General features: G+C 39.3%; 1 protein-coding gene across 1 annotated transcript in view; it reads right to left on the reverse strand.

Moving 5' to 3' along the window:
- Positions 1 to 16,346, reverse strand: part of Stim2 (stromal interaction molecule 2) — a 127,495-nt gene that overhangs the window by 43,263 nt on the left and 67,886 nt on the right. The window contains exon 3 of the mRNA XM_052198449.1: positions 2,650 to 2,764. Within this exon, the coding sequence (XP_052054409.1) occupies positions 2,650 to 2,764 (115 nt within the window). The remainder of the gene's footprint in view (positions 1 to 2,649; positions 2,765 to 16,346) is intronic.

Below are 16,346 nucleotides of genomic sequence, written 5' to 3' on the forward strand. Positions count from 1 at the left end.
CAGTCACTAGAAGGGAAGCAAGAAGACTGAGGACAGGTGGTCTCGCGGAGACTTAGGAACCAACAGACTAGACTCTTCCTTCTCAGCTGTTCCGTGTAAGGAGCAGAGGTGAAGAAGAAGAGATCCTGTAATACTTTGGACACAGTAAGTGACATGGGAACAAGACATGAAAGGATCATGAGTGTCGGAAAAATGAGGAGCAGAAAAGGAAATAACTCCAGTGGAAGGCTGGCCTTTGATAAAGACTAAAGAAAGGGAGAAGGGAGCCCACTAAAAGGAGATCTGTGCTCGCACACTGTGAAACAGGAAGAGGCCAGTCTAATTTGAATGAAAGTGAAGAAGACAGGTCAAAGAGGTGACAACCATCACCAAGGCATGGCTTAAAGTGCTGTGTGAAGATTTGGGTTGGCTTTTTTTTATTTTTCCTGTGAGCCACTTTAGGGTGCCAACACTTCAGAGTTATATTGTGAGGAAACTATTCTACTAGGTGAGAAATAGATGGCACAGAGCACAACTGTGATGGGAACAATGAGGCTCCCAGCACATTTCCCTTGGTACATTTCATTCCAGGGGTCACTAGGAAACACTGCAGAGCTCTACAGAAAGGCTACAAAAGGGTGTCCTTCGATGAAACCAAGGCTATGCGTTTACCACAATCAATGTAAGTAAAATAAATAGAGGCATTTTTAATAGAGGCATTTGAATTAAATAATTCAAAATAAATAAGAAAAGTTAGAGGCATTTTTGACACCTCCTTTTTGCCTTAAAAAGAATTTTCTCCAAGAAAAAAATATTCCGGATGTGACAAGTGGCCATACAGAATCTGTGGTGGCAGACCCTTCCTCCAGAGGGTCCCCAGTTGGTTCTTCAGTCACACACCCCACTCTGCATGTTGCCATTTCCAGATGTTACCACTGATAATCTAGTAAACTAGTAATTTATTTATTTATTTATATTTTTATAAACGTCTGTTCAGTTCCTTAGTTTTGTTATTCAAAATTTTAGGAAAAAATATATCCCATATCAACTGTTTCAGATTTGTAAAACAGAAATATTAGAAAAGGGATAGTTTGGTTAACTGATACTGAAAAACAAAATAAACTGAATGAATGTCAGAAACTGCTTAAATTTTAGTAAGTCCCTAGCATTAATGTCTGAGCTGAGGCTTTGAGTCATGAGGTTTTGTTTTTTTGTTTTGTTTTGTTTTGTGCTATACAAAATTATTGTCCACAAAATAAATACACAAGTTAGAAATAGAAAAGAAATTCAATACAAATTACTCAATTTTATCCCACAAGTTCAGGAGTCTTTCAACTATAGTATCAGTTTTTGTGGTTTCAGCTAACAGTCCATCTCAGTGAGAAAAGCACTGATGGAAAATTCCAGAAATATAAACAACTCATTAAGTGATAAATGAGTGTCCTAAGTAGTTTAATAAAATCTCATGCTTTTCTGACAAGAACACGAATTGTACAGAGTATCCAAACAGTATATGCTATCTGCCCTAATGACAGTTAAAAAATAGCACATCACAAAACTTTTATTTATAATTCATTGGTATAATTACTTTGTTATTGATTATACCTGTCAATCTCTTAGTATGCCTAATTTATGAATTATACTTTGTTGAAGACAAAGTATACATAGGAAAAACAGCATGCACAGGTGTTTCAACTGGACATCTTCAACTGGACAAGGCATACTTGGTATACAAGGGAGATTACAGCATTAGCAGGGTTCACAGAGGACTTCAGGAAAAGCTTAAAATTCCTGGGCTCCTGAAGACATTCATAATTGAAAAGAAAACCTCACCGGTGGTGGCACACACCTTTAATCCAAGCGGCAGCGGCAGGCAGATTTCTGAGTTCGAGGCCAGCCTGGTCTACAGAGTGAGTTCCAGGACAGCCAGGACTACACAGAGAAACCCTGTCTCGAAAAAAGCCTCAAACAAACATTCCTATTCAGTCTAGTATAAGATATCAAATTATCTAAAAATAGTCTGTAACTCTTAATGCATCTAAGATAGTTAGGATTTTTTGTTGTTTTTTTTCTTTTTGTTTTGTTTCGTTTTTTGAGACAGGGCTTCTCTGTGTAATAGCCCTGGCTGTCCTGGATTCACCCTGTAGACCAGGCTGGCCTTGAAATTATAGAGACTGCACCTGTCTCGGCCTCCCAAGTCCTGGGAAGGCGACACTACACCCAGTCTCTAAAAAAGATGTATTAGCCTAGAAACTTTAAATACCCAAGACATAATCCACATATTAAATGATATCCAAGAAGAATGGAGAAGTGGCCCCTGGTTCTGGAAAGACTCAATGCAGCAGTATAGGAGAATACCAGAACAGGGAAGTGGGAAGGGGTAGATGGGGGAACAGGGGGAGGGAAGAGGGCTTATGGGACTTTCAGGGGGTGGGGAGCCAGAAAAGGGGAAATCATTTGAAATGTAAATAAAGAATATATCGAATAAAAAAAAATCATGAAAATAAAAAAAAAAAAGACATTTTTGTCTTGTTTATTTTTAATGTAAATATGCTCACAGAAACATGCTCCTACAGTGTTTCTCTATAGCTATATGCAATCAGTAGGGCTGCCCGTGTCCAGCAGGGCAGGAGCAGGTAAGCCGAGGCCCCCCGCACACTGCAGTTTTACCTTCTGATGTTTTCCACTGTTTCCACAAATCCTCAACAGTAATGTGCTTATCTTCTCTGTGCAGGTGACTATGTTTATTCGTAGCATCTTTATATTTCATATCTTCTCTGATAAACTATAAAAAAGAAAACATTAAGTTAAACATAAGTAAGATCCGTTAGTCCTGATAAACTAAGGACAAGAGTCTACATTTATTACAATGTGTGTGAATACACATCAACACACACAGATTCAGAAAGCCACAGAGTCTAAACTTGGTGATGGTCCTATGAGGAAAGCACTAGTTCTGTTTTGTAAATGAGAAGGCAAGGCGAGAGAGGTTATGTAGCATGCCCAAGATTAAGACAAGGGGCAAGTGTTGGTTGAGACACCACCCAACGTCACAGCTACAGTCAAGCACAAGTTCAGCTACTGTCTCAATATTACATTTAACACATAATCAGTGATGAGGTATTTCCAACCAAAACTAACACTAATCTCAATCACGTTTACCATAGTTCAGTATTTTTCTACCATCTAAGCTATTACTGAAAGGAAAGTTGGCTACAATATAACTAGCATATTTTATAAAACTTTGCATACCCTTAGTAATCATACCTTAAAATATCTAGAGCAAAAGCAGCAAAATTAAGCTCTGCTAAAACTTAGCCAGATCTTTACTATTTCTTTACCACTGTTCAACAACTAAAAAGAAAATTCTATTTTATATAGCCTGTAAATCATTTATCTCCTCTGACTTTCTCCAAATAAAACTACTACTCTAAATATGCAGGGGGAAAATTAGAATACTTTAAATTGTTGCGCTTCCTAACTCATTTATTTTTTTCTTGTTTCGTTATTTTACTTTATCTACCTTGACTATTCCTTGGTTTCAAAAGTAGATCATAGTCTGTTTCAGAAATCCAAATGCATAAAGTCACAGTCCCCAGTGTCTTTAACCCCAGAAGCAAAGTTCTTACTTTTTTTTTAATTATTTATTTTATTATATGTAAGTACACTGTAGCTGTCTTCAGACACTCCAGAAGAGGGCATCAGATCTCATTACAGAAGGTTGTGAGCCACCATGTGGTTGCTGGGATTTGAACTCAGGACCTTCAGAAGAGCAGTCAGTGCTCTTAACCCTCTGCGCCATCTCTCCAGCCCAGTTCTTACTTTTATGTATTAACAATAAACAGCATCTCAGACATGACAACATTCTGGTTTGACTAGAATAATTTCACATTAAACTACTTATCAGCCATATAATAATATTAAGCAAAACACTTCCTTTTCTAAGCTTCAAGACTTCTTTTTGTAAAGGTATAGTTAAAAGGGCTTGTCTGGCTATTCCCACCCTCCCTTCTACACTTCCAAACTGCTATCTTTAGAATCTAGTAGAATACTTGGCGGATGTGGGATCACTACACCTGAGATGCTTAGAAACTGCTCTCCCTGGAAGAGATCCAAGAGCTGAAGAGAACATCGAGACTGAAAAGCATGAGCGACTGAGCAGAGAGGAAGCCAGCCTTGGAAACAGTCCCGGCAGCTGAACAAATAACAACTGTTCCATTTGTGGGATACACAGCAAAAAGAATGTCCCAAGAAATTCTCCTCACTGTGTGAGCACTAACAGCTAAAAAGGACAGTTCTGTGGCTTTAGAGACGAGCTGGTTCCATGTAGATGAGAAGTGATACTTAGTTAATATCTGAGAAGAAATAGAATGAGTTAGTGGATAATATATATGAAGTGTGTGCTTAGCAAATCAAGAGTGGTGTGGATAGCAGAACACTGGTGACTTGTGGGCAAAGGGGAGAACACTGGAGAGGAAGGCCTAAGTGCAAAACAGCGAAGGTAGGAAGGCAGGAAGGCAGCAGAGGGGAGGAAAAGGGGGAGGAGGAGGGTAAGGGGAGGAGGAGGAGGAGGGGGAGGGGGAGCTTTGAGACAGCCGTGTGGAAGCCTGCTGTCCATAAACTCCGTTGTGTGTACGTTCCATGTAGGGAGTGCCCTCCACAGGAGAAAAGGTTCCTCCAAAAGCCAAGAGTTACCAAACAATAGCCTTAGTACCAACTGTAGGATACCTCCTTTATAGTTGTTTGGGCCCACAAAGTCCCCAAACAATAAAATAACCACTTTCAAGAATGCCAGGTAAAATCCAAATAGATGGAATTATATTTTTCCTAGAATTATCTAAAAATAATTTTGCTTTAAGAAAACATGATCACAGGATAATAAAACTTGCAACAAAAAACTCAGAGGCACACCTGGCTCCATTAAACTCTCTTCTCTATACTATAAAACACACAATTGTGTCCGCTCAGAATTCTCTAAACTACTAATTTGATGGAAAAAAAAAAGGCCAACTAGAGAAATTTTTAAAATTCATGAATACCTAAAAACACATAAGCAAAAGACAACTCTTTTAACTTACTAAAATCCGTGACTTGAGAAATCTGAAATTCAACTAAGTAAATAACATCCTTGGTAGAGATGTACAATCATATACAAACCTCCTCCAAGAAATCCTAAGCTGACAGAACTACTCAGGCCTGCTCTGTGAATAAATGTTTACTATATGCTTTTCTAAGAGTCACACAGATGACTATACTAAGTAAGCTATTCTAGTACCACTAAAAATAAAATATACTGTTTTACTGATCTTTGCAGATAGACATATCATAAACTCATTTCCATTTTTGCACCTGTAATATATATCAGGTGTTTGCGTTATTGTTTTTGTGACTTTTCTGTAATAAAAACTAATATATATCACTAAAACTATTATTAGATGATCTATTTAGTTTCATACCTTTCCCCTAGGAACTACTATGTTAATAAAGACCCCTTCATATATCCCGTCATTCCCTATCACCCACTTACACAGCTACTTGATCAGAGGACAGATAGCTCACCTAAAAGAACAAACCACAACTATACGAGAATAATAGATTTCTTTTCCTCACAAAAAACGTGCAATTAAAATCATGAAAGTCCATGCTCCTTGACTATGATTCTGGATCTTCAAGGAGATAAATACTCTGGTTTTAAAAGCACCATAACAGGAGCAGGCGCCGTGGACCGGGTGCAAAGCCCAGCTGAGGCCAATAAGCTTGCAGAACAAATGAGCACAGCGGCAGAGGTAAGAGCGCGAGAGAAGGCAGAAGCGGGCTGCCCAGAGCTCAGTGACTTCCTACTTTCAGTTCCGGGACTGCACAGGTTTTATTCTATTTTCCAGTGTAGAAATCTGGGGACTCACAAAGCCTCAATGCTCAGGAGACATGATTTATCGCCACAGTTAAGCACTGAGACTCTGGATCTGACATAATCAAAGTCTGAGTACACTGTCAGACATTTGCAGGTTTCTTAACCTCTCTTCAGTCTCCTACTTCCCACTATTTTTGGAGTTCCACTTCAAATATTCTAAAACAAAACATGTGAGACTAAAATGTGGAAGAAAACCAGAAACTCTTCCCTGACAATTTCCCAAAGCACACATGTCATCAAAATAACGCAATGCCCAAGGCCTGATGAGTCAGACCCTACTGCAGATGGGTCCTTACCAACAACTTGAGAGCAACATGGAGATAGTTTAGGGTAGGATTTCAGAAGGAAGAACACATAACAGGAAAACTGCCACTCCATGCCCACTCTTTTATTTTTATTAATGTTATTAATACTTATTAATACATAAATAAAATTTATGAATTGCATGTTCATGGATGTAGTTTCAGGACGGCACAGGAAGGGAGCCTCTCCTTCCACCATTCCGGTTCCACAATGGAACTCGAGTCACAAGCCTGGGACAAGTGCCTTTACCTGCTGAGCCACCTCATCAGCCACAGTCTCAGCTTCAGGATGAAACACAAGCACCTGCCCTTACCATAAAGATGTATCAGACACTAGAAATATACCAAACTCTTTGGCATTAGGAGTTCATCAAACTCTATCATCAGGCTTTGGCCAGGTTTCCAAATTCTTTAACTACCAAGTTACTAAGTTGACTCTTTTTGTCATCCTAGAATGTATACAAACCAAAACCTTTGCAATAATGTAAGTCAATACTATATCCAATTAGCACAGCATCAATATGTCAAATTATTAAGAAGTAATTTGTGACTATTTAAGGAAAGGTTACATATTTAAATCTCTGTGTTCTTGTTAAAATTGGTATGTCAGAATGTTCATTTCCAGTATAGATGAAGTTACAAGAGTCTAGATTTAGCATACTCCTACACAGAGCAACTAAAATAGCAGACAAACTATATGGACACCATTTTTAAGACATTGAACACAAAGTAGCAAAGGACAATGATCCTAGAGAGACCAGAATCAATAATTTGGGAGTTCAGGGAATGGGAAAGTGTCCTAAATTTACTAAGTGATTTCTGTATAGAACATGTTACAGGAAAAAAGAGCTACAGGCAATGAAGCCACTGCTCTCAGAGAAAGAAATGCAGTGCGGAGCGTGGGATGTTGAAGTCTCCCACAAATACTGTGTGGGGTTCAATGTGTGTTTTGAGCTTTAGTAAAGTTTCTTTTATGAATGTGGGTGCTCTTGCATTTGGGGCAAAGATATTCAGAATTGAGACTCTTGGTGGATTTTCCCCTTGATGAATATGAAAGTGTCCTTCTTCATCACGCTTGACAACTTTTGGTTGAAAGTCTATTTTATTGGATATTAGGATGGCAACTCCAATCCCTGTAAGCTAAAAAGTAACACGGATTATTCCTGGCCTCCAATATGGAAGGTTACATCCCTGGCATATGATGCTGGCAGAGGCTGGGGAGACGGCGCAGTATATAGGATGCTTGTGGTGTAAGTGTAAGGACTTAGGTTGGGATGCCCAGCCCTCACCTAACGCCATACACTGCATCGGGCGTTTGTAATCCAGAGCAGGATAAAGAGATAGGGAGGGGGTGGGGGAAGCATGCAACCCGCACACGCGTTGGCTAGGCAGTCTAGCTGAAACTGAGCTCCACTCTCAGTGAAAGCCTCTCTCCTTCCATCGCCCACATCTGAGTTCTTGGGAGACCCGAGTTTCTTTCTAAGCCAGCTCTCCTAGAATGTGGAGCATACATCAGTGATAAGGTAGTGAAATAGTAACCAGGCAGCTGCCAGCTACTGCCTTGGCAGCAGAGAAACTTGGACCCCAAGCCGTGGCTATGAGAAGCAAATATCAGGTACCTCAAGAAACCGAAGCTGATGGTGATCCTAAGGCTATCATAATCTTTGTACCAGTTGCTCAACTGAAATCTATCCAAAGCCAGGCAGTGGTGGCGCATGCCTTTAATCCCAGCACTTGGGAGACAGAGGCAGGCGGATTTCTGAGTTTGAGGCCAGCCTGGTCTACAGAGTGAGTTCCAGGACAGCCAGGGTTATGCAGAGAAACCCTGTCTCGGAGAAAAAATGAAAAGAAAAAGGGAAAAAGAAAAATAAAAGAAATCTATCCAGAAAATCCAAGTCTAACTATTCGTGAACTGGAGAAAAAAATTCAGTGAGAAGCACTGCTCAGAGAATTCTGTCTAAGTCATCTCAAAAGCAAAAGCGGAAACTAAGCAAAAGGAGCCAGAGGTCACCTGTCTGCGCCGCAGGAAGAAAGGCATCATTGAGGATGTCGCGTTCCCAGGTGCACTGTCGGCAAGAGGATCTGAGGAAAAGTGGACCGCAGCTGGCTCCTAAAGGTTCCCTTAGAGCTCACAGGAGCCTGGGGTAGGGAACAGTGATACAACTCAGATAGGTGGAGCACAAGGCTGGACCATCTTCTGGTGGGTGTCAGACACTCATGGGCAAGGGTATGACTTTTGAATTCCCAACATTTCAACTATAAGCATAATTAATTAAATATCTTTCTCACAGAGGAAGACACATGACATCAATCTGTGTGTCTACATGCATAAGCAGGCTCACCTACACCCCACAAACTTAATACACCATACACATACGAAAATTAATTGCAGATATTAGCCACATTTAATTAAATCATACCATTTCTTCTAAATATAGATTGAAGGCATAAGTGGGAATTTATATTTCTAACTTGAGGTGCATTTTGTAAATTGACCAATAGCTATTTGTTTTAATAGATGAGTAAATCAATAAGATATTTAAGCTAAGAAGTTCTAATTTCTATCGAACTAAGTTTGTTTCATGTTGTGAATACGTGGGCTGCAATCAGAAGGAGAACTTGAACACGGAGGGTGAGCAGTGCTTCTCTCTGGTGCTGGCGCTGTAGAGCACCAGCAGTGGAAGTAGATGAGATCCGTCCCTGAACACACAGGGCCCACAGGCTACTGCTAACTCCTGTCACTGAGAAAGTACTGTGCATTTTTAAAACACAAAGTCCACAAAGAAGCAGAGAGCAGGACACAATTTTAAATAGTTAAGATAAAAAAGACTTTTAATGTCTTGATGGAAATGTTGCTGAATGTGGACACATAAATCTCCCATTCAGGATGCCAATAAATAAAGGGGAGGTAAAAGCCTTGAAGCCAGGGGAAATCTCCAAGAGGTGGTAGAAATTGGCAAAGAAGTGTAAGAAAAGGAAAATAATGAAGAAATCAGCAAAGAAACTGAGAAGTAGCCTAGAAGACATAAAGTAGGGAGAACCAGAGAAAAACAGCGAGCTTTAGCTAAACTGAAGCCATTTTGGACAGGATGCTAGAAAATGAAGGCTGGGAACCAACCCCTGCAGAGCACGCATCATGAAAGGGGGCTACACTGAGTAACAAACCCAACACAACAGAAATAACACACATGCCCTCCGGGAGGGGCTCTTATACTCAAAGGAGGAAGAGGGGCAAAGAGCAAAACGGAAAATTTAATTCAACAAAGTCTTTATTTTGTGTGTTTACAAAGAAAGAAAACTACCATCAGGTTTAAGACAGGTGGCAAGGGCTCCAGAGGAAAACGGGAACTACAGCTATCAGAGAGAAGAGATGTTCTCAGAGCTGCCCCGATAGGGAGAGGCAATGAGGGATCTCTGCTCCTTGAGGACGCAAACAATTCACAGCACACTGAGGGCAGACAGGATGCACAAATGAAGTCTGCGATCTTCTTAATGGCTGGTCATGAGGCAAGCCCAACATCTCTGGGCAGGGTCAGATCACTGACAGGCTTTAAACATATCAAACAAGTGTGGGAAATCTGACTGCAGAGTTATAGAAAAATTACTACCCAGTTACACATAAAAGATTACACAACTGAAAATTGTATCACTGCTGTCTTCTACAAAAGAATAATGTGAGGGTCAAATGTTCTGTATCTCAAATTCACAGGGCAGATACATAGGTCTGTACATTTTTCAAGACCAAGCTGTATACCTAAAATCTATACCATTATGTTGTGTATCAATACAATGGTGTATTTGTTTTTGTTTTTCAAAATTCAGAAACTATTGAACTAAAATATCTGTGATAAGTTGCATGTAAAATATGCATGAAAAATGTAAGGGATACTGGGGGACTTGGAGGGAAGTAGTGATATAAAATCAAAATGTTGTATGTATGAAATTTTCAAAGAATACATTTTTTATAAAGGACCTATGTCATTAAGATTTGGAGGTGGCAAGACAAGTCACTGAGAAAAGACAACTGTTACCAAGCCATGAAACTGTATTCAATCCCTAAAACCAACATGATAGAAGGAAATAACTGACTCTTGCAAATTGTGTTCTAACTTCCACAGACTTGCACTGGTGTATGTGTATGCATTCACACATACACATGTACACATGCAAACACAATACAATACAATAAATGTTTTAAAATTAGACAACTTTTCTCATAAAGACAGAAGTGTATCTACTAAAAGGATACTTTCTTCTCTCAGGATTTTTAAGAAAATTAATCTTTAAAAGATTTTATTAATTTGCTATATAGATGATCGTGACTAGACAGACAAACAGACTGTGCCTAACTAGAAAAGGCCAGGAATGCCAAACTAGGAGCTCTAGACTGTATCTGGTAAACTATAGCAGTGGGCCTCAGGGCATGTCTATTGGACTAGCAGGATCAGCAACACCACAGAACTTAGAACCTCAAACAGACCTACTGAATAAGAAACTGAGTGTGGGTGAACCATCTGTGCTACAGTCCTCTGATAACTGTGACATACACTGAAGTCTGAGACCTCTAGAGATATAGTCTGATATAAACTTTTAAATAGGAGAAGAAATAACGAAGCATCATACTCTCAGTGTTTTTTTCAAGCAGTAACAGTCAAGATGGATTTAAAAGGAAGGCTAGCCCTGGCCAGGCCAGCTATAAATGAAAGAACAGTAAACTCAGTATCTCTGAGAAGTATAAGGTAGAAATAGACTATAACAGAAGGAAAACTAAGAAAGCTGATACAATGGATGAGCAAAACAGCCAACTTGTTTTATTTGTTTGTTAGTTTGTCTGGGTTTTTTTGAGAGACAGGGTTTCTCTGTGTAGCCCAGGCTATATATTCTCTGTATATAGACCAGTCTGGCTGGGGAGCAGGCTCAATGTTAAAGGCCAGACTCATAACCAAAAATATAAGAATGCTTTCTTTACGCCAGTGATTTAAACAGCCTAAAATTTTTGGAAAAGAAAATGACAGAAAACAATGTGCTTTGCTAGCATCTAAGACAAGGAGTTGGAAATCCTACCAGATCAAATGTAGGAGGAAAATTCTATGTCAATATTTCTCAACTTATAGGTCATGACCTCTTTGGGGGCCAAGTGACCCTTTCACAAGGGACACATATCAGATATCCTACATACATCTACATTATGACTCAATAACCACAGCAAAAATACAGTTATGAAGTAGTAACAAAAAAAAAACCGTTATGATGGGGGTGGGGAGGAGCCACCACAACATGAAGAACTGTATTAAAGGGTCACAGCACTAGCAAGGTTGAAAACCACTGCTCTAGAGAGAAAACCAAATTTAATACACTTGTAAGTATATTAAAGTCTGTGCAGGCCAAGGCAAGCAAGCCATGGGCCTGTGTGAAACTTCTAGAAACTAAAGAGAGAAAGAAGCTTAACGACACACATCCCACAGAATGCACACACCGAAGGTGCAAGAGAGCAGAGAAGCAGACTGAAAGAATGAAGAGGCGACATCCTGTTCTCTGCAGTTCTGGTCTTTGCCTGGGAAGACTCAGACTATTGGTCTTCCCTACCACTGTCCTGATTCCACACCATACATAAAATGCCCAGCTGTCAGCCCAGCCTGTGACCACTCAGCCTTTTATCTCACAAGGTCCAACACAGCCTCTGTACTTAGCTTTGCCTGCTATTCGCTAAACAGTATTTTCACTAAAGCACAAGCCGATTCCATGGCTCATCAAATTCCTAATACATGATTTGCTAGAAAGCACCTCTTATACATATAAGCACGTCTTATAACATCACATGACGGTAAACTCATTGATATTTATACTCATGTTTCATACTGCCCTATACATAGTACTACATATAAACAGGACTTCAAAATATTCTGTCCATCGTGTTTAACTGAATGATGAAATAACAGGCATTTGCTAAATTATTATAGGGCCAAGAAAAAGACAGTAAAAAGGAGAATAAAGCAAAAATCAAAACATAAATTGGCCATACCTCTCTAATAGTATTTAAGGGTTAATGAACAGTGTTTTGCTATAGAAAACATTAGGCAGCTATATTGTTTATAAAGAATTTTTAAAACTCGCATCATTAAGTAAGGAAAAAGAATTTAAGCTTTCTGAGGTATGAGACACACCAGGTCCCTGAGTCTGAGCTCCAGAACCTTCTAACAAAAGCCACACATGACAGCTCGCCACTGCCATCCTGCTGCTAGGAAGTGGAGCTCTGGTGCTAGCCTAACCTACTTGGTGAGCTCTAATAACACATATCATTTCAAAATAAAAACAAAATGGATGGCTCCTAAGAAATAACATCCAAGGTTTCCTTTGACTTCTAAGCATATGCTCACACAAATGTATGTGCAATCGCACACACGCACACACACCTACACACACAATTAACTTTCTGCATATGTCTTTCATGTAATTAGAGAAAACTGAACCATGTTAATAGGCTTCAAGTAAATATAAAAATTCTAATAGTGCAAAGCTTGGTGCAATATTTAGAGCGATTTATAACAACTTAGGAAGGGGGTAAACACTGAAGAGTTAAGCACAGCAGGAAACAGACTTATGATGAGCCACATGCTGAAGATACCAGCATGGCCCTGGCCTCAGAGAGGCTTCATCTACACCTGCTGTCTTGGTCTAATTATTAATAGTACTGACTTTCACCTTTAAAAGTATCCAAGTTTGGACAAAAAAACCTATATGCTACTCTATAATAACAGTAAAGTAAGACTAATGATGATAATGTTACACTAAGACATCACTGTATCACTCGTGGAATATGTTCTGTACACAGTCACATTCAAACATCTTCCAGAAAAATCAAGCAATATGTAAAAGGGTACTAAACTTTCCAGAAATGTATTATGTAAATGCAATGCCATGCTGCGGTCCTAAGCATCCTCAGAGGGGGAGGAGAGGAACAGGACCAGCAGTACAGACAGGCTGCAACTGTCACGGCCAGATGCACAGCCCTGATTCACTCCTACTCTTCTGCCCCTGCCGGTCTGTAACTGTCGACTTGGGAATTCTTGTTGAAGGAAATTAAAAATTAACGGAACAGGAATGTAAAATTATTTTATATGAAAATGTATAATTAGTATGTGGTTTAAGTTCAATTGAAAGACTCTAAGAAGTAGCAAAAAATATTTCCCAGTTAAAACAAGGTTGTCATGCCTAGAAAGAGGTAAATGTACTGAGTTGAATATTTTACTGTTATCTGACGCCATCAAATATGATTCTGGAAGTATTTGTTTCTTCAACAGATCTTATAGCCACTCCTTTCTGAGTTTGTATTTACCTTTTTTTGTTTGTTTGTTTTTTGTTTTGGGGGGGGTGGTTGGGTTTTTTTGTTTGTTTGTTTTGTTTTGTTTTGTTTTGTTTTGTTTTGTTGGTTTTTAGGAGACAGGGTTTCCTGCCTCTGCCTCCCAGAGTACTGGGATCACAGGTGTGCACCACTGCCGCCACCACCACCACCCCCCGGCTCTGTATTTACCATTTTAAATTACTGTTCTGCAATACCTATACATACAATGATGTTTAAGTTCCTAGCTAACTAGAAGGGTCTATTTGATCTACATGTAATTTAACTACTAAATACTAAAGGAGCTTCCTAAATTGCCTGTAACTAAAATGGCTTCGAGAATGAGCCTGCTGCAATGGATCAGAATTATATGGTAAAGGTTATAATATAAACAGAAACAAATAATAGGGTATAGAGAGACCTTCTTGTGTACTGTATGTGCAACTGCACACATGCACACACACCTACAGGATGCGTCACCTGTCAATTAAACAGCACATGGCCTATGGCTTAGGCAGGAAACAGAGGTGGGACATCAGGAAGAGAAAGGGTTTGAGGAGAGAAGGCGGCAGGAAGACTTGCTGGGGAGATACGATGAGCTGCAGGTATGGTACCTGAGCACATAACCAAGCACGTGCTAGACTGGAAGCTGGAATATGTGGGATATGCTAAGTTGTATCTAGTCAGAGAAGAGCGTAGCTATATTGCTAAGATATCTGTAAATATATTTTGAGTCTGGGTCTTATTTCTGGGAACATGGGTCTGGGAGGAAGAACCAGGGACTTCTACAAAAGGGTTACAAAGAATACTTCACCTACAGTAATGGCTTTGAAGGATATATATATATATATATATATATATATATATATATATATATATATATACACACACACACACACACAGTAAGAAACATTCTGGGAGAATCTGTTCCCTTTCTCTTAATATATTGTTTGAGAATTACATACACACACACACACACACACACACACACACACGCGCGCGCGCGCGCGCGCGCGCGTTGTGTTCAATCTAATCTACCCCCAATTCCTTCCCCGCCAACTCCTTCCAAATACTTATTTAATCACTGTTCTCTCCCAACCTCATGCAGCCTTTTTAAAGCCACTGGATCCATGCTGTACTATGTGTGTATGTGCGTGGGTGAGGGGCCATCCACTGGAGCATGGGCAGACTCTAAAAGGACATCAGTTATTTAAATGTCATTAACTCAAAAGTAGTTGGCAAATGAGCTGGAATCTCAAAGACAAAAGAGGAAGTTCAGTAAATGAGTTCTACAACTGTCACAAGAAGACACAAGAAGACATCCAGAGGCTGGAGACTCAACTAAACACTGGAGCAGGATAGGAAATTTTACCCATTTAAAATGTCTAGGTGTAAGTATAAAAATACTAGAACATTTCACTAAGATCTGAGTCAGTAATTTACAAAATGGCTCTTAATCATCTAGGTTGTGAACAACCTTACTTCAGAAATAGCAAAGGATTTTCTCCAGAAAAATATAAACCTAGTTCTTTTATATGTCCACATTTTTCTTTTACAGAAAGTACTAAGAAAAATTCTAGGTGGACTTTGATGAAAAGAAAAATCACCAAGAACAAAGGGAAAGTGAGGTCTTTTGTCAGACCTTCATAGCAGATGACAAACACGCTGCCCAGGAACAAGGAAGACAGTCCTGGACTGTTTCTCGAGGGATGCAATAATGACAAGTAAGGTCAAGACGCTAAGTCAGCACCAAGTTAAGCTATAAAGTGCCTCTGCTATTATCAGTGTCCTGAAATGACTCTCAAGTTTCTTCAGATATCATAACCAAAGGGCTTGGCACAACCGGAACATTTGGTTCCACCCAGACTCTGGCTCAGCAGGGCTGGGCACTGCTGGAGAATCCATGTCAAGTTACTACTCGGTTTCTACGGAGCATTCTCAGATTTGGTCTGCAGAGTAGGTTCTCCCCATTATGTCAATTCCCTTTTTATCTACTACTTTTCTACTGTGAGGCACTGGGATTTGGCTACAGAAAACTTTCTTCTTCCTTCCTCTGTAAAGGCAGATAACATATACATGTGCCCAAACTTTTTCCCTACCTCCTTCCAAACCCACACTTGGACCCATATTATTCTTCGTAATTTGAACTCCAGTTAAATTACAAATGATCAAACAGGTGACAAAAATGATAGGATTAATATTTGGTGATTAGCACACTTCTGTGAGTCGTTGAATATCAAAATAGCCTGAAAGTTTCCTCCCACCTAGCTTCCTCAATATCCTACCTGCAGCTATTTCAAACATTATTTCTAGGGTCTCCTCAGAGTATTAATTACACTTATTGTCCCAATATGAATTAAATTTAAAGCTTTAGAGAATTCACACCTAAAATAGTTATAGGAACAAATTTATGAGAAAAGCTCTTTTTCAGAAAAAGATTATATAGTTCAGTGATTTCTTCCCTTATCAAAATATCTACATTTCCAGCCTCACACATATGCTTTTCTAGATCAGTATATAGATAACTGAGCTCTGCCATTTCTTGCAGGTATCACAGATATCAACATGAGATTCTCAAGAAATCTGCAAACACAGCAGTGCCTCTGAATATACTTCCTTAAAAGATTCTTAGACTTGACTGTTCTTATACAAATGTAGAGCACACTATGTGACATACACAATGAACTTGTTTTTATAACTTATTTGTACAGAGACTTCCAAGGGAAGCTGTTTAACTGTATCTCACTTTTAACACTTGTAAATAGTTTATATGCACTATTTAACATCTAATATACACACGTTATTTATAATTGTA

The sequence above is a fragment of the Apodemus sylvaticus genome, chromosome 11 (genome assembly GCF_947179515.1).
Source record: "Apodemus sylvaticus chromosome 11, mApoSyl1.1, whole genome shotgun sequence".
Taxonomy (NCBI): Eukaryota; Metazoa; Chordata; class Mammalia; order Rodentia; family Muridae; genus Apodemus; species Apodemus sylvaticus.